This window comes from Rhinichthys klamathensis, unplaced genomic scaffold, assembly GCF_029890125.1.
Source record: "Rhinichthys klamathensis goyatoka isolate OS25496 unplaced genomic scaffold, OSU_Roscu_1.1 h1tg000040l_1, whole genome shotgun sequence".
Taxonomy (NCBI): domain Eukaryota; kingdom Metazoa; phylum Chordata; class Actinopteri; order Cypriniformes; family Leuciscidae; genus Rhinichthys; species Rhinichthys klamathensis.
The window spans coordinates 10,602,849-10,622,269 of NW_026606587.1; the positions used below are offsets into that span (position 1 = coordinate 10,602,849).

A 19,421-nucleotide genomic window follows, 5' to 3' on the forward strand; every position below is an offset into this window, starting at 1 on the left:
GCCCTGTGTTTCAGTCCAGTCCTTGTGAGTTCTTGTTGTTGTTACGTCGATTGTAGGTTATTCTGTTCCCGAGTCTTGTTCCCTTGCCTGAGTCTTTGTATAGTTTAAGTGTATTTAAATAAACGTGCTGCATTTGGATTCTGCCTCCTCCTTGCTTCAACCTCACCTTCATAACAGAAGAACTCACCACACCAAGATCCAGCAGCCGACCATCACTGAATCCAGCAGTATGGAGTTTTTCGGGTTTTCCTCAACCACTTGGGACAGAAAGCCTTTCAGGGGAACCCGTCTGGTCAAGTTTAGGGGAACTCGTGGAGGACGTAGGGGAGGAGATCCTAGAGTTCCGGTGGTCCCAGTTCCGGTGGTCCCTAGTCCGGTGGTCCCGAGTCCGGTGGTCCCGAGTCCGTGGTCCTGAGTCTGGTGGTCTTGAAACGGAGGAGGAGGAGGAGAAAGGCCTCCTCAACGACTTGTCCGGTGGCTCCTAACCCAGAGACCATCCCGGAGGTGACTGCCATACCTTGCTCTGCCCGCGCCGCCCAGGCGCCCTGCACTGCCGACCCCGCTCAAGCTGCTCGCCCTGCTGGCGCCACCCCAGCGACAGGCACGTCTGCCCAGTCAGAGACTGTTCACCTCCCGTCTGCCCAGACTGAGACTGTTCACGTCCCGTCTGCCCAGCCAGAGACTGTCCTTGAGTCTGTTCCTGAGCCGGTGTCTGTTCCTGTTCCTGAGCCGGTGTCTGTTCCTGTTCCTGAGCCGGTGTCTGTTCCTGTTCCTGAGCCAGTGTCTGTTCCTGTTCCTGAGCCGGTGTCTGTTCCCGAGCCACGGTCTGTTCCTGTTCCCGAGCCGGCGCCTGCTCCAGCCTATGACCCCGTAGCTACCCCCAAGAAAATTTTTCTGGTAGGTTTTCAAGTAGGTCACCGTCGTGGCCGCCCAAGGGGTCGTCACCGCCCTGGTCGCCTGCAGATCCTGCTCCGCCCTGGCCACCTGCGTATCCTGCTCCACCATGGTCTGCGCCTCATCCTGCTCCGCCCTGGTCGTCTGCAGTTCCTGCTCTGCCCTGGTCGCCCACGCTTCACGACCCAGGTCCGCCATTGCTATGCCCTGGTCCCGTTCCCCTGCACGGACCTGGCCCTCCATCCCTCCCCCAAGACCGCCTTTTTTGATGGGCGTCGGGAGCCGCCCATAGAGGGGGGGCTATGTCACAGTGTTGGTTTTTGTTTCTTATTCCTTGTTCTTGTCTGTCATGTGATTCCCTGTTTGCCATGTGTCTTGTTAATTGTCTAATCATTGTTCCCATGTGTTTCTGATTAGCCACGCCCCCCTTGTTATCTTGTTTAGCTTGTTTGTCCTTGTATTTAAGCCCTGTGTTTCAGTCCAGTCCTTGTGAGTTCTTGTTGTTGTTACGTCGATTGTAGGTTGTTCTGTTCCCGAGTCTTGTTCCTTTGCCTGAGTCTTTGTATAGTTTAAGTGTATTTAAATAAACTAGCTGCATTTGGATCCTGCCTCCTCCTTGCTTCAACCTCACCTTCATAACAATCACAAGCTCAAGATATTTTCATGTTTTATTCTACAACATAAAATCCATCAATACTTGTATTTAAGCATTACAGTTCATTAATGGTGTATTTGTGAAGATTATCATGATGAACAAAATGTGTAAGAATAATAATCTTTTGTTGGTCACAGATATTATTTTCTAAAATAATCCAAAGGCCAATGGAAAAATCCTAAATTTAAAAAAAAAAAAAAAAAAAAAAATTGGGCTTTTTCAAGGAAACCAGGGTGATGCCAACTTCAGGGCTGACCTACAAAAATATGTTATCACTACAGCACTATATAGTATCTGCCCTTGCCAAATGGGTCCAAGCAGGATCCCAAAGCAGTTCTGTAGGCCTACTTTTAATGGGAACCTTGTTCTGTGTTTGATTAGAAAACCCAAATATTTGATTTATAATATATGCATCTTAACTATGACCAATAACTTTAAAATATATGTATAACGAAAAATTGCAGAAGCTATAGACAGTAAAATTAAACATTAGTAATTTTTTGAGTTTCAGCATAATAGCTTTAACATATTTCTAGACTATTAGGGCAAGATTTACTAAACGGGGCAAATTAGCGTGAAAATTAGCCTCCTCCCATAAATTTTACATCTGAAAGGGAAACTCCTACAAATGCATTAGCAATAAGGTCATCTGGCAAAAATAACCCTGCCCATGCCCTTCAGCGCAAATTTTTCAATGCGTGTCAAAAGAGGGTTTGCGCTGGTGCAAGCTGTTGGTAAATTTGGCCCATGGTCTGCTAGCTTTGCCTATACTCTACACAAGCCATTTACTCTACACATATTAGCAAATCATTTGCATTGCAATCAAATGCATTTGCTCAGACATTATAGACATCTATCTTTACACCAGAGGTGGGTAGTAACAAAGTACATTTACTTTGTAACATTTAGTTTAGTGTTTTTTTTGGGGGGGAATTTGCACTTTTAAGAGTAGATTTAAATATGGGTTCTTTTTCTTTAACACAAGTACATTTCTAATGAAAAAACGGTAACACTTTACAATACGGGTGCACTAATAAGCATTAATTCATGCTTAACTAATGCACAGATAATAGTGAATTAATGTGTAACTAATTAATGATTAATTAATGATTACCACATTAGGAACTAATTAAGAGTCTGTATGGTTAATGTATTAGTTCACACATGAATTGTTATTAATTAAATATGTAATTGTGAATTAATTCCCTAATAACTCATTTTTTTAACTAATAGTGTTAATTAATATGTTAATTACCAGAATGAGCCAAAGCCTTGTATTTCAACTTCGAGATAATACAGGTACACTAATATGCATTAATACATGATTAATTACTTCATTGTTAGTGCAAATTCATGTGTAAATTACTACAATTACTAAATGACTAGTTAAAAATTATGTGCCTCAACAAGTAAAGTCATAACATAATGATACATTTGCAAATCATTAGCTAATGATTAATTAAACCAGACAACTGGAAGTTGAAGTGCATAGCTTTGACTAATTGTGGTAATTAACACATTAATTTACACTATTAGTTAATAAAATATGTTATTAAGGAATTAATACACAATGACACATTGAATTAATAGCAATTCATGTATTACTTAATCTATTAATCATATAGACTCTTTATTAGTTGCTGATGCAGTGATCATTAATTAATGGTTTAGTTCTTCATGAGTCATACATTAACTCATGATTATCTGTGCATTAGTTAAACATGAATTAATGCATATTAGTGCACCCGTATTGTAAAGTGTTACCGAAAAAACTGTACTTTTACTTCGTTACGCTGGGCGACGTTCCTCTCGTTACTTTATTTTAATGCAATACATGTTAAGAAATGCGTAGTTTATTCCAAGCACAATATTCCAAGTCTCTTTTTTTTGTGGGGCTCAAGTGATGCTCAATTCACAAATTAATCACTCTTTTGAACGAATTCTGTTGAAAGACTTGATCAAACAAGTTGGCAAAACTGTCTAAATTGGTTCGCGAATCTGTTTGAATTATTTGTTCAGTTCCCTGCACGCACTGAATCGTCTGAAGCGGTTCTTGAAGTGGCTAACTAGCTACTTGAGTAGTTTTTTCATTGGATATTTTTCTTAATCTTACTCAAGTAACAATTAGGATTATTAGTTTTACTTTTACATTTACTTTGAGTAATATTTCTATAAGTAGCCTACTTGTACTTTTACTTGAGTACAGTTTTTGGATACTCTACCCTACTCTGCTTTACATGAACCCATTTGATGGGGCAGACCCAACTATTTATGACACCGTAGCCGGTAGCCAGAATGTAAATTTGTAAAGAATGTAAAAATACTGTTTCTGGTTATGAGATCCTTCCATAAGCAAAGCAAAGAGTTCTGTGCACGCCAGCTTAGCAACTGGCATTGAGGTGAATGCTTCTGCAGCACTACTTGGTTACCCTCAACACTGCTTATAATACAAACTATAGGCTACTGTATATTACTCTCTCAGGTGCCGAGTTAAAGAACCACATCTTATCTGGCAACGTGCCCTCTAAAATCTTCAACTGCATCCCAAACGTGTTTGCTTCCCTTCCACCTACAGAATCCATCTGTTCACCTGCTGCCCTTTTTGCCATCGTTATCTCTGTTCTCAAGCTCACCCACATGCTGATAAACTATCCCGCTTGAATTTTCTCCTCCCTCCCACCCACACCTTCATCTTTTCAAGTCAATCAAAAGTTGAAACCAACAAAACTAATGAACTGAGGCCAACTGCTCCTGTCCATACATAGGAGTATTGACCAGAAGCCGAACAGACACTGGGCATCTAGACCCTGATGAAAATGAGAATATCCAATGAAAACATTGGAGAAAGCCATAAGGTAATGAATTTCCCTTTAGCGTGCATCACGGCAGGACAGAAGGGTTGCATCCGATTCTTAATTAAGATAAGGAGGAGGGCTTGGGAGGAAGATAAATGTATTGTGGTGTGAAAGGTGTCGAGGAAGAATACCATAGTTTGGGAAGCAGACTTTGAGGCAGCAGACGGATGACAGAGCGGTGAGATTTGTCAGGCTGGATAAGCCGAAGAGGACGCCACATACAGCATAGCATAAACATGTCAGCTCTCCAAACAACCACCTGAGAGAATGAGAGAGATTTACATTTACATTTATGCATTTGGCAGCCTGAGAGAGGCAAGTAAAAAAATCAAGGTACAATGACTTTTGTGTTTTCTACAAAGCCCCTATAAGAGACATGGTGATGTAAAAAAATATGAGATGGGAGGAAAAATTATGTCAATATGTCAAATGTTTTGAAACTTTACATTCGCTCGCAAAATGCTTGCATTACCCAGAGAAACTTTGTGTTCGCTCGCAGACCTTTTGAGTTCTTTGTGAGGGAACGCAAAGTTTCTCGGGGGAAAACAAACGTTTTTTTTTGCGAGGGAACGCAAAGTTTCTCGGGGGAAAACAAACGTTATTTTTGCGAGGGAACGCAAAGTTTCTCGGGGGAAAACAAACGTTATTTTTGCGAGGGAACGCAAAGTTTCTCGGGGGAAAACAAATGGTATTTTTGCGAGGGAACGCAAAGTTTCTCGGGGGAAAACAAACGTTATTTTTGCGAGGGAACGCAAAGTTTCTCGGGGGAAAACAAACGGTATTTTTGCGAGGGAACGCAAAGTTTCTCGGGGGAAAACAAACGGTATTTTTGCGAGGGAACGCAAAGTTTCTCGGGGGAAAACAAACGTTATTTTTGCGAGGGAACGCAAAGTTTCTCGGGGAGAAACAAGCGTTTTTGCGAGGGAACGCAAAGGTTTCGCAAGCGAACGCAAAGTTTTTCATGGGAACACAAGACTTTTGCAAGAGAATACAAAGCCATTGAAATATTTTTTTCCTCCGATCTAATATTTTTTTTTATCATCATGTCCCTTTAGGGGCTCTGTAGTTTTCACTATAGCCATCTCAACATTACAAATGTGGGACAGTATTTTCAATAACTGAATAATTGAATAATTAATAATTAAATAATACTATTCTTAATAATAATATTTCTCACAATCACAAATTTATTTCTAGAAATTGCTATTTTATATCTTACAATGTGATTTTGTCTTACAATTGTGACCGTCTCTCACAATTGCTACTTTATTTCTCGTAATTATGATTTTATATTTTTAATATAAAAATTACCTTTAAATTACACTTGTTTCTTGCTATTGCGATTTTATATTTTATTCATATAATTGCAACTTTATATCTTGTAATTGCTTTATTCCTTGCAATTTATATATCACAATGAGACTATTTCTTATTTTATTTCACAATTACCTGTTTTATTTTTTATTTTTAAGATGGAAAAAAGGTTTACATACATTGTTGATTCCAGTACTAGCAAAAAAAAAACAAGACGTATTCTGATTGTCATGAAAACAGCAAAGTCTAGCACTGTGTCTCAACCCTCCGCAACAATAAAATGACAAGTGTGAGTCACTGTACTGTTGGTTATTGTAGTAGGCGTTCCTACTCAACTGCAGTATCCAACTGTATAAAGTTTGTCACGTTGTGGCACAGTGTTAGGCAGTTCTGCGGCAGCTTTGGTCCTGTGTCAATGAAATGGCGCATCAGAGCTGCCTTAGACTTTGTCTCTGATACTATGGGGTGGTCATATTTTAGCACATATTTCTTGTGGTATTTTCCTACTTGTGAGCAAAGGCTGATGGAATCGCCAAGGGAAAGAGTGTAACTGTCATTCCAAGGTCACTAATAGATAAATTTATGATGAAGAATTCTGCCGGCTTCAGAGATGATCTCTTACGATACGCAACAAGGAGCAGGATGCCATTTCCCAAGAGTGACAGAATACCTAAAAAGAAAAAAGAAATGCATTAAGTGAATATTCGCTACCACAAGCAGTTTGTTTTTCCTTGTTCTAACTTCCTGCAACCCCTATTTTACTGTTTTGTTATTGCTCTGACAGCTCGGCAAGAAGTAAAACTGCAATGATTTATTCTGGCACTTTACAATTTGAAGCCGCAATTTGAATTGCCGTATGTCCTCTTACTCCGTTTGCCAGTGACCTCTGAAGTTCTGATCTAACATCTCTTGATAATTTATTTTTCACAATACAGTATAGCTGTAGCTCAAAAATGCATCGCTTTAGCAACACCAAGGTTGTGGATTTGAAATGCAATGAATAAAAAAAATTATATGTTGAAAGTAGTGTATGTTGCTTTGGATAAAAACGCATACCAAATGCATAGACATAAATATTACACACCAGAATTGTGTGTCATTAAGAAATTAATGTTTTTTTTTTTTAAGTTTTAAATGTTTTTAATATTCGGATACAATTTATTTAAATAATCCACTTTAGACATTCTACTAACTATAAGTCATTTTGCAACTATATGTCAACTAACTCTCATTACAGTTGTCACGGAAGGCTGAAGATAATGATGAAGGGAGGACCTAAAAGTCGAAAAGAAAAGAGCATAAACCAACAAGATAATCCAAATAAGCGGAAAGATAACATAACAGCGTGTAAAAAAAAAAACCCCACAAACATTACCAGACAAAGTGTGACTGAACTGAAGGCATTAAATACACAAAGGACTAATGAGGAAATGAGGAACAGGTGCATGTGAATCAATGAAACAATGAATAACCATAGCAATGGAAGAAAACAAAGGAAATTACGATAAACAAGCTAAGGGTTAGATTTACTAACAGCTTGCGCCAGTGCAAACCCTCTTTTGCCGTAAAAAAAGTACTGTCAGGATTTATTAAAGACATGCAGTGGAAAATTTGCACTAAAAGACATGGACAGGGTTATTTTTGCAGATGACCTTATTGTATATACATTTGTAGAAGTTTCCCTTTCAGGCGCAAAATTTATGGGAGGAGAGAATTTAAATGAATCATGCAAGGTGATTTACTAAGGTTTGCGCTAGTCAATTTACTAGTATGTCTGCCATTATTTGCCGCTCCAAAAAAAGCACGTCTTAAACCAGACGCTAATTCGTGCTGCTCTTTGTAGATTGCGTTGGTCATTATGGAAGTGATCTGGCTGCGTTGATGTTCTTTAATTTGTGATCAGTAGATCACCTGCAGATCTTCCTACTCCCACCGGTACTTTTTTCATTTGGCCTGTTTATCAAATTGATCAAATCAAAGAGTCCTTAAAAAATAAAACCGAAAGCATGACAGGTTGTGAGATGACATGACACACTTCTTCCACTAAGACTTTCACTTTGCTGGTCCAGTTTAGGGGTCAGGAGCAGCTTTCCACAGGGGTTGTCACTTTTTGTCGAGTCCAGTTTCATTTTCATGGACTTTAAGTTTGCTGTGCATTATTTCCTGTTTCCTTTGTTGCCGTTTCCCCTCTTATCAATGGTTGTCATGGTTATTCATTTATTCATTGATTATCTCACACCTATTTCGCATGTATTGCCCTCAGTTCTTTCAGTTATTTGTCTAGTGTTGGTTGTGTTTTACACACACTGTTTTGTTTGTTTTTGTATTAGATTTCATTCTTTTGTCTAATTTAATTCATGTTTATGCTACTAAAGACCTGCTACGCCTCACCTTGTCATCTTCATTATCATAATGTGACGAGTATTAGTAGAATGTTAGGTTAGGGTCAAAGTTTGGGTTAGTAGAATAAGTTGGCGTACTTACAAAGTTACTTTTAGTCAGTAGAACGTCTGTTGGGGAGCATCAAAATAAAGTGTTAGCAGATATTAAGCAGACACTATTAATACTCTAATGATGCTAGTTGACATTTAGTTGCAAATTGACTTAAAGTTAGTAGAATGTATAAAGTGGACAATCAAAATAAAGTGTTACCTAAAATTGTAGTTTAATTAGCAAGCAGAATTGTACTTTAAAGTTGATTTTAAGGAAGTGGAATTAAACAACTGTTTAGTTGTGACGTCAATTTGTAGGCCACTGTCAAAGGCAAATTTGCCATGGTTTCCCTCAGAAATTCCATGTGGGTTTTGGTTTTATTATTTGGATTTATCAGTGTTCAGTTCATCAGGCATGTAACCTCACATCCTTGTGGTAGCTGTAATGCTTATTTAGCTATGCTGTAATGTGAATAAACCTCTATCAATACCTATGGATGTTTCGTGTAATGATTTAGACAATTCAAGGTCATCCCCAAGTGCAAACCACAGCTAACCATTCAAGGAATTAGCAGTTTAGTAGAAATATGAAGGACCACTAGAGCAAGGATATACTTTCAAAGCTGAGTACTCTTTTTCTAACATGAAGTACATTTTGCTTTCTGCGTCAATGGCATTTTTTGTCGTATCTATTAATTCATACAATAAAAATGTAATTCATACTGTAAATACAATAACTTGAATACACCTCTTTTGTGATGAGAATGTTTCTGATTTAAAAACTGTCTTGGTATCATAATTAGACATAATACTCATTAAAAGGATACAATTCTTGAAAAGAAAACGTCTGAGGTTACGAATATAACCCTAGTTCCGAGTAGGGAACGAGACGATGCGTCGATGACGCTTTGGGAACACCCGTCGTAACCTGAGATGTTCCCTTTCGAGGGAATTCGGGAACGAGAATACCCAAATCACCAAACTTACGAATGCCTGAGTGTCAGCCTGTTGTCAGATCTAACACTAAGCACTAAGCACAGACCTAGGGCAGCGTCCAGGTCCAGGCTATAAAACCTCACGAAAGTGAGCGGCGAGGACCAACCCACCGCATCGCTAATGTCTTGGAGAGAAACCCCATATAATAAGGCTTTAGAGGCCGCCATACTCCTAGTGGAATGAGCTCTGACCACCAAAGGGCACAGCTGGTCAGAGGACTCATAAGCAAGAGAAATAGCCTCAACTATCCAGTTGCTAACTGTCTGCTTAGAGGCTGGAAGACCTTTCTTGGGTGATCCAAAGCAGACAAATAACTGATCGGAATTTCTCCACGGAGAAGTCCGATGAACATAAGTGTCCAGTGCTCGCACTGGACACAAGAGGTTCAGCTTTTCCTGGTCCGAAGAGGTAAACGGAGGAGGACAGAAAGCCTGGAGCACAATAGGCCTCGGAATAATGGTCGGCACCTTAGGGACGTATCCCTGTTTAGGGTATAAGAAAGCCTTGACCATCCTGGGCGGAAACTCAAGGCAGGTGGGAGAAACCGAAAGGGCCTGAAGGTCTCCGACTCTTTTGAGGGACGAAATAGCTAGCAGAAAGATGGTCTTAAATATATGAAATTTCTCTGAAACTGAATCTAAGGGCTCAAATGGAGCCCCAGACAGGCCTTCTCAAACTATTGAAAGGTCCCAAGCCTGCACCCTAGTGCGAGTTGCAGGCCTTAGCCTCATGGTGCGACAAAGGAAACGTGTGATCAGAGGGTCTCGACCCAACGATGCACTACCCACCGGGGCGTGGAAAGCCGCAATGGTCGCCACATAGACCTTTAGGGTGGATGGACATAAACCTGACGCAAAGCGATCTTGCAGAAACTCAAGTACTGTACTAACTGGACAGTTAACCGGATCCCACTGACCCTGGTGACACCAAGAAGTGAAAACTCTCTATTTCAGTGAATATAGTTTCCTCGTAGCGGGAGCTCTGGAGCTTATAATGGTCTTAACAACCTCGGTTGAGAGACCATTCTCTATGAGTTGGGCCCCCTCAGAAGCCAAACCCATAGTTTCCAAATATCTGGCCGAGGGTGAAATATTGAGACAAAAGGTCTCTCCTGATCAGGATCTCCAAGGGAGGGCCGCCGAGGAGATGAATTAGGTCCGCAAAACAAATTCGACTTGGCCAGCGTGGTACTACTAGCAGTAGGCTTATTCCATCCTGGCGCACCATCTCCAGAACTCCTGGGAGCAGAGCAACAGGGGGAAATGCGTACAGACATAGCCTCGGCCAAGTCTGCACCATAGCATCCAGCCCCGGGGGGCTGGGTGAGTGAGGGAGAACCAAAGTGGACAGTGCGTCGTGTACTGAGACGCAAACAGATCCACTTCTGCTAGGCCGTAAAATTCCCATATTTGCTCCACCACCTCGGGGTGGAGTCTCCAATCCCCTGGCCTCAGGCCCTGCCTCGACAGGGTGTCTGCTCCTATATTCTGGCCCCCTGGAATATACACTGCCCTCAGAGAGAGTTTTTTCCCTAGGGACCACAGGAGGATCTGGTGCGCCAGTTTGCAGAGTGGACCTGAACCGGACCCCCTGACGATTTATGTAAGAAACCACCGATGTGTTGTCTGTCCGGACAAGCACATGATGGCCTCTCAGGTCTAGGAGGAAATGTCTCAACGCATTGAAGACGGCCATTATCTCCAGGCAATTTATGTGCCAAGAGAGATGATGACTCCTCCACAGACCCTGAGCTGAGTGGACCTTCCATTACCGCTCCCCAGCCAGTGAGGGAAGCATCTGTCGAGATCGCAAGTCTGGCCTAACAGTCTCTCGAACTGTTTCACAATGCGTGACTGGCCTAGCTTTAGCTCTTTCGTGGCTGTAAGGATAGCAGCTACACGAGCGGGCGATAGGACGGCTCGCATCGTGACCGAATCCCAGACCACACCAAGAAAAGTGGTCTACTATCCGCAGGACCCATTGAGATATGTTTGGCAGATTCTTCCATTCTGTCCGAAAATCTACTAAGGGAACCAGCCTCTCGAGGCTGGCCTCTGGTGTAATTGAGACAGCCAGTTCAAGGACCTGAAGCATACTGGCAGGAAACACCCGAACTGACTGTTTTTGAACCCCCCCCTCAGAGGGTGCGAGTCTGACGCAATGTCGAGTACAATGTTGACACTGCGTCAGAAGCATATGCTGGAGGCTGCTGCGCCCCGAGGCACCAAGGGTGGCGGGGGTTGACAAAACGGCCCCCTGAGGGCACCGAGATGGAACGGGCACCATTTACTGAGGTGTACACCGCTCCACCCCAGTCGGGGCTGCGCTCACTGGTCTGACGCCAGTGGCGTCAGGACCTCTTTTGAGGCGAAGCCTTCTTAGCCTGAAGAACGGTCCTCAGATCCGGCTTCTGCTTCGAAGACTTCGGCTGAGAGTGTTGGGTCTGCTTCCAATATTTTTGCAGAGGGGCACGAGACGCAACACTCTTTTTTGTTGTGCTCGGTATGAGGAGCTAGACGGCTGGGGCTGCTCACGCCCAGCTAGGAAGATTTTTTTTAAAAGCCTCTGCCTGCTTCTTAGCCTCCTGGAACCTCTCAATGACTGAATTAACAGCGTCGCCGAAGAGGCCAGAAGGATTAAAAGGAGCGTCTAACAGGAAAGCTCTATCTTTCTCTTTAATCTCTGCTAGATTGAGCCAGAGGTGTGGCTGCCATAGTCCACCCAATTGCTCTGGCGGTCTCCTTAGTAGCCCTGAGAAATAAATCTGTGGCCCAATGAAGTTCTCGAACCTCATCGGGCTCCACTCCCTCACTGCTGTCCAGATCCCCCAGCAGATCCGCCTGATATGCTTGAAGCACTGCCATAGTGTGAAGGCAGGCTCCGGCTTGACCTGCTGCCGTATATGCTTTGCCCACTAGATTAGATGTAGTTTTTAATGGCTTAGTGGGCAAAGCCGAAGCCTTCAGGGACGATGCTGAACTGGGAGACAGATAGCCCGCAAGCATCTGTTCTGCCCGGGGCATCGCCCCATAGCCATACTCTTTCAACCCCCTTATATCTGAATATACGTGAACTCGGGGGCTGAAAAGACGGGACGAGTCTGGCTTATTCCACGATCTACTAGACAATTCACTGTGCAGATCGGGAAAAAATGGAAGGCCCCGTGATGGAGGTGAAACATTAGATGTAAGGAAGCCCCTTTTCTCGGCTGGCCATTCAATATGTAACTTATCTACAGCACGAGTAATCACCTCCACCAGCTCCTCATACGCTTGGGAAAGAGTTGGCGAATCCTCTTCCCCCCTGTTTGTGTCACTTTCAATGCTTAGTACATCCACCTCTTCGGAGCTGGAGTACTGAAGCACTGGGCTCTCTTTCGACACCTGAGAGAGAGCACTGGATCCCTCAGGTAAGGGAGGAGATAAGACCCTCGGACCCGTCTCCAACCCCGATGAGAGATCCATTTGCGATCCCCAGGAATGTGTTCTCCGTGCTGCCTCAGCAGCAGTGGGTCCTTCACCCTGAGGATCGCGAGCCTGGACACTTTCATCAAAAAGTGACAGGCGGGAGCGGAGCATGCGAAGCGGAAGCTTCTCACAATGCTGGCAATCAGCCCCCTCAAAGGCTGATACTGCATGCTCCACTCCCAAACACATCACACAAAGCTCGTGTGTATCCCCACCCATTAAATAGCGCGGACAGGGCGAAGCACAGAGTTTGTACAATTGTTTCGCCATAGTGTTTCTTAGATAGAACGTGACAGACAACAGCAAATATAACAGACAGTTTTGACACAGATCGCTTGCTGAGGCAACAGAAGCTAATGCCGGTTGTACCGGATCCGTTTCTATCTCTTCCTGGTCATGACGTCACCCGTTCATTCTTTCCATTGGACTAGTTGACATAGATGCTTTAGACGCAATCATGCTGGGGGCGTTCCCAGAGCGTCATCGATGCATCGTGAGTTCCCTCGAAAGGGAACCTTCTTAGTTTGTATTAGTATTTGTAGTTTGGCATCATTTTTGTAATGTGGTGCCACCAACAAAGTCATGTGTTTCAACCAACATACAGATGGGAAAAAAAAATCTAATGGTGTTAATAATAAAAATTCATTATTTTTGTAAAAAAAAAAATGTTATATATATTTTTTTTAAAGATTACTTTATTTTTAAAATGAAAAACGTTTATACCATTTTCAATAAAGGATTACATTTAATGACTCTAAATGGTGTAGCCATAAAGTAAAAAGTACATGTTTTTCCTTACACTTTAAATACACCTTGAACCATCCAAAAATATTATTTTTACATCTTTTATATCTTATATCTTATATCTAATCTTATAATCTTATAAAATGGTATACAAGTTTTTCAAAAACATATGAAACTAACATGAAGAAATCCTCATCCCATTTCTCCTCTCTACATCAACTTTTCTGTCTCCTGACTGCTCAATAAATAAAGGCTAAAAATTCAATAAATAAAATATAAACAGTATCACTTGTAAGTAAGTGGACTCACAGAAGGTTGTGTATATGGAACCCATGAAGACATCTTGTTCCTTTGGGATTCTGGAAACAAAAAGGGTAGTTTCCGAGGTATTTCCCATCTGCAGAGAAGATGAAAGACAAGACACGAAGTTTAGATGAATATTGGAAAAAGGATGAAGCTGAAACCGTGGTAAAACAAGAACAAGTATAAAGCATTCATGAGCGAGCTGATGGTTTTCAGGGCTGGATCAGGGGACTTTGTGGTTCAATGAGCTCTTTGGTGAGACCATTACAATTGAGATTAGCAGCTCATCTCTCTATGAAAAGATCCAGATTCCCGTTCACAGCTAATGCCAACACAAGAATGTCCAGTCCTTTTGTTTTATGGAGCATGTAAAGGAAGGAAAGGATATATATATGTATATATATATATATATATATATATATATATATATATATATATTAGGTTATGGCCATTTTTAGCTCTGATGACTTTAAGAAAATAAACTCTCCTAAGACTCTCACTAGTTTAATTTGTCCAGTAAAAAGAATATTTTTTGTAATTTGTTTCTGAAATATCATTCTAATTTAACCAACGAATATAATTTCCACCACATTATGTATTGTTTAACATAATTAACATAACATAATTTTACTTTCAAAATGGAAATATACGGTACTGCGTTGACGATAGATGCGAGAACCAATGAGCTTTGTGTAACGTCTTAATTTACTGCACTGCGCTTACGTATAAAGAATAAAAACTGGGGTAGGTCAAGATTTTAAGTGAATACCTTTCAAATTACAGTCTGTTTTTCTTTTAATAAAGCATTCAGAAGGCTTGCAATAATGCACACGAAACATATGGACTATATTTATGGTACTTTTATGTGCTTTTCGGAGCTTGAGTTACAATTACCATCCTCTCATCGTTCAGCTTCATGGATGAAAAAGTCATATATGTTTGGAGAGACATTAGGGTGAGTAGATTTTTATTTTGGGGCAGTTATGGGCAAAAAAATTATAATTTGACAACCACTGCCTTGCAAAAGGTACACATTTGAAAGTAGCATGCATATATTATGAAGGTATGGTAAAAAGTTGGCAAGACAGTTTATTATATAAAAGTCACTTTGTGACTTTCCTGTAACAAAAAGAAAAAAACAATTATAAGTTAATATTTAATCTGTTAGTTCTTCAACAGATTAAAAATCATCCCCTGAGACATAAATACCAGTAGATAAATACTGAAATGGGAAAAGCATGAAACTAAAATCTGCAATAGGAAACTGTTTGCCTGGGGAAATAGTTAATACCGATTAGTGGTTATTAAACCAAACATTTGACCACAGAATGCCACGACTGTCCAATCAGAATCAAGTATCCTAGAGAGCTGCCTTTTGCTTCTCAGAAGATAACATTGTTCTACTGTTTTTTTTCCCACTAGACGCTCTCAAACACTTTCTTTGTTTCCTGTTCTTAAATTCTCCTGAAAACACACACATACAGATCATGTGTGTGTGAATAGTTTATTGTTCGTACATTGATTTCCCTGTAAAGCCTATTACGATCTATACACAACTGGAGGAGTCAATGACCAAATTGTACAAATGGCCTACTTTCTGGAGGCTGATAGATGTCAACTCAGCGGTAATGCAATAGAGGAGTGATGCTTCAGCCTCTGCCTGAGGTTTAGGAACACAGCTTGTCTCTCTGTCTGTATGAGTCAAGCAGATACAAATAACAAGCACTGTTTAATCAGCATGAAAGATTACTACATATTGTTTTATTACACAGCTCTCTTCAATACTTTCTGATAGGTGCATGACTAACGTGCTCACAGCCAAATCCAGCAAAAACTCACATTATTAACACCATGTTTCGGTTCATGTTGGCGCAATCTGTTCTCCATTCATTCTGAAATCACTGCATCCAGCCACAGATTGTTTTTCTATTTAGTTTTTTTATTAATTTGATTTGATTTTAAGGTTGGCTGCACAAGGGTACATGTATTCTGACTTCAAAGTTCAAATATGAAGTTCTGGCATGAAACTCTAGATGGCGCAGGCTAAAGGTCCTTTAACTCACCTGTTCATAATCACATCGTTATCTATAGGGCACTGATTGGTTCCTGCTGTATCAGCAGCCAATGAGCTCGCTGCTCAACCTTCAAATACTTGGGTAGCATTTGCTATAGCAGTGCAGCACGCTTCAGAAACCCTCCACCTTCCCCAGCTCCACTTGTACAGAGTTGCTACAGGTAATTAATGTATGCTATATTATGCAGCAGCAGCATGCCTTAGTTGCTCACAGCAGCGTGTCGTGTATGTATTGGCAGTAGCAAGTCCCGTACTTGCTCTGCAGTCGCAGCAATAACAGCAGCAGAAGCAGATCTATTCCACCAAGACCAAACATACAACATTGTCATACCCATTACCATGCCAATCACTCCGAGAGTTGTCATGACAGAAATATTTTTTTTTATGTGAATGGCCTCTTTGATAATATTCAGATATTTCATGGACTTTGCTGGGAATGTTCCTATTAGAAGATAACGAGACCCATATTTCAGTACAAAATATCAAAGCTAAGAATTTCTAAATTCCAACTGGCATCTTACAGAATAAAAGTTGAAAGAGGGAAGAACTACGGAAAGGAAATTAAGTTTTTAAAAAAAGGCAACATGATGCATTGAGGTTTTAGTCTTAAAGGTACACTATGTAACGTTTATTTTTGTTAAAAAAATATTTGACATAAAATATTTACTTGAAATACTCCTAAGCCTGTGGGTACATATTTGCTGAATGATATTGCATTTATTGTATAATGTTTCAGAATGTTTATTGCATTGGTTGTAATACTTATCATCAGAATTGAAATGCACTGTGAATGGCGCTAAAAGGTTAATGCTCTAATGCATTTGAAATTTTCGTACCACTTGCACTTAACTTTGCTTTAAACCTAACCAATAGTGTTAACAAAAGCTGATCTAAGATAAAAACACATTTGCTGAACCAACCATGCCAATTCAGCTTGCTTCTACTACAAGTCTTCAAGCTCTTTCATGGAGTGTCGTGACTCGTATTTCACTATACTCATATCCGAGCTCTCCATTTCACAACTGTACCAGGTGAGCTTCAAGCAAGTTTACTATGTCAGAAAAGCCATACATATGGAGCTAGTTATGTGATGTAAACGTCAAAATGTTTTAGTTTACAAATCATGCAAATTTAGTGTTTTAAGGTCATAGCATAGCATTGTGCAAGGAACTACGCAAAAATAACTCTTTATTCATCGATAATTTGTGTGAAAAGTAATAGAAATTGTTACATTTTACTGCTTCTAGTGTACATTTCAAATGGAAACTATAGTGAAATGTAGGGGAGCGCGGGGCACAACGTAACGCGGGGCTAGCTGTAATACTTGTTTTAAATACTTCCACACATGCCAGCGTGACGAAACTTAGTGTATTTACTAGTTGTCATTTCAACACTATATAGAGAATTTTTTTTACCAAAATTCAGAAATCTTTGTAAGATATCACTGAACATTTATTTAACCATAGCAAAAGTACATTTCTTACTTAAAGGGACACTCCACCCATTTGCATTAAGCTTTCCATTGTTAGAAACCCAGTCATACTATTGAATGGTCGTGCAACACTCTCTCATTTTCCCCTGAGAGGAGAGAAATCCGCTATTTACCTTTTTCACTTCCTCCTACAATGACGCAAAAATCGTCATTTTACGTCATTGTAGGAGGAAGTGTAAGGGGGGGGGGTATTTCTGTAAATACTACAAGCACTAGTTCTCCCACCCTTTCAAACCCGCCCATAGAGGGTTGGACCTAATGCGCTAACAGAGCTATCACAGATCAGTGGGTGGGACTTACCTTGTAGATACTGAAATCAATATCAGCCATCTTGTTTATAAGCTAAGCTAACAAGCGCTGTGGAGATAGGAAGTTATGACAATGACGGAAGAAACTAAACATGATTTGGAAGAATCTAAACATGATATGGAAGTAGAGGATTTTGAAATTCTGCTGCTCGAATCCGCTGTTTGTGGCTATCTTTACGAGCCGCAATTTAGTGAAGAGCAGCTGAGCCTGATGGAGGAACAGGAGGCGGACGAGGAGCCCAGACTGGGCGGACTGCTGGTGCCTGTGCTCTCGCTGTGCGCTACGGACACAGAGTCCGTCTGCTGCAGAGAATTTCAACGATAGCAATTTCTCCTGGACGAAATCTCTGAATCAGTCGAGCACACGGACGTTTGTGTTGTGATGTGAACCATCCTAGTGTCGCACCGCATATGTTCTGACTGAACATCCAGGTATCATGCAATAATTCACCATATAGAAAGAAATACAAACGAGGAGTAATTCGCTAATGAGTTTGCCAATGTAACGGGGTTCGTTGTTGTGGGAAGGAGGAGGCGGGAACCGGCGAACATTTAAACATTTTAATAGTAAAATAAACAAATTCAAAACAAAAGTATAAGCCAGCTGGCCACACACAACAGAAACAAAACATAAAATCAGGCCTGTTCCTTTTGTGCTTCCGCTCCTCCGTGAGAGATATGAGACCGCTGCGTCTCACAGGTGTCATTCATTATCACTCGCGCCGTCCTCTCACGTCCCTCGTCCTGCTCGCCACAGCCAACTAACTAGACATTTTGTGTGAAATGAATTTCAAACTCTTTTGGCAGCAAGTCTTGTAGACGGAAGAGTGATTTCTCTGTTTGCGCTGTTCTGGATTAGTGGGAGTGGCTTGCGGAGCTGTGCAATGTGGTGCATTGTGGGAGTTGTTGTCTTACATACAAATGCGCCCTAAAGTTATTTTCTGTCTTTTCTCGGTCAAGAGGGCACCAAATTCAAAATTTCTTTTACATTTCGACTACATATATAACCCACTTTCAATAAAGATTAATGTTGAAATGGGTGGAGTGACCCTTTAAGTAAATTTTTCATCTCTATTTTTTGTGTTTATTTAAAATTAGACAAATTTGATATTATTTTAATCTCCAATCTGTTGTTTAACAGTTGATATGGTTCTTTAATGCTTCGCTAACTAGCAGAAGACACTAGCAGGGTTTAAACCCCAGTTGTGCAGTTGGGGCATGTTGTAACACTGCGTTACAATGTGCCCCTATTAGAAATATGCTATTATATTCAATACTTTTATGAATTCTATTGAGAAAACATGAGGAACATGTAAATAAAGACTGGGAGTCAATGTTCAGAAATTATTAATTATTATTATTTTGTTTTGAACTATGCTGTATAGCGGTGTTTTCCGGTGTGTTTGTTGTCAAACTCAAAAATTAGTTTATTTTTAATTATTAAAAAATGCCATTATTTTATATGAAAAAGTTAATAATTGTATTTTATTAAGAAACTATTTTGGTTTGACTTGTATATTTTTTTTTATCAGATCAGATAGCATTTTAAGCTGTCATATGGTGATGTTACAATGTACCCCACCTATGGGGCATGTCGTCACATTTCACTTCCATTCTTTCGGGGTAAATCAAGAAAAAAGTATACACTGTATTAATAAAACAAAACCACATAAGTGTACTAGACATGTGGGAAATTAATGTGGGAAAAAATAAATACTCTAAACCCATTTACACAAACTGAGAAAGTCAAAAAGCGTTATGTTGTGCCCCGCTCTCCCCTATGTACATTTTTTGCAGTTTTGTCACGTATTTCCAATGAGCCTGGGTTGCAAAAAACCCTGTATGCTGGATAAAATGTAGTGATGCCTTATCCATATGGTCTGTCAA

The 19,421-nt window shown here is 40.6% G+C and overlaps 1 protein-coding gene across 2 annotated transcripts in view; it reads right to left on the reverse strand.

Moving 5' to 3' along the window:
- The window catches only part of opn7d (opsin 7, group member d), a 100,100-nt gene that overhangs the window by 14,046 nt on the left and 66,633 nt on the right, over nucleotides 1-19,421 (reverse strand). For both annotated transcript variants that reach the window (XM_056246834.1, XM_056246835.1), the window contains 3 exons: nucleotides 13,667-13,754; nucleotides 6,226-6,388; nucleotides 4,536-4,663 (listed from right to left, as the gene is read on the reverse strand). In XM_056246834.1, coding sequence (XP_056102809.1) covers nucleotides 4,536-4,663; nucleotides 6,226-6,388; nucleotides 13,667-13,754 — 379 coding nt within the window. The remainder of the gene's footprint in view (nucleotides 1-4,535; nucleotides 4,664-6,225; nucleotides 6,389-13,666; nucleotides 13,755-19,421) is intronic.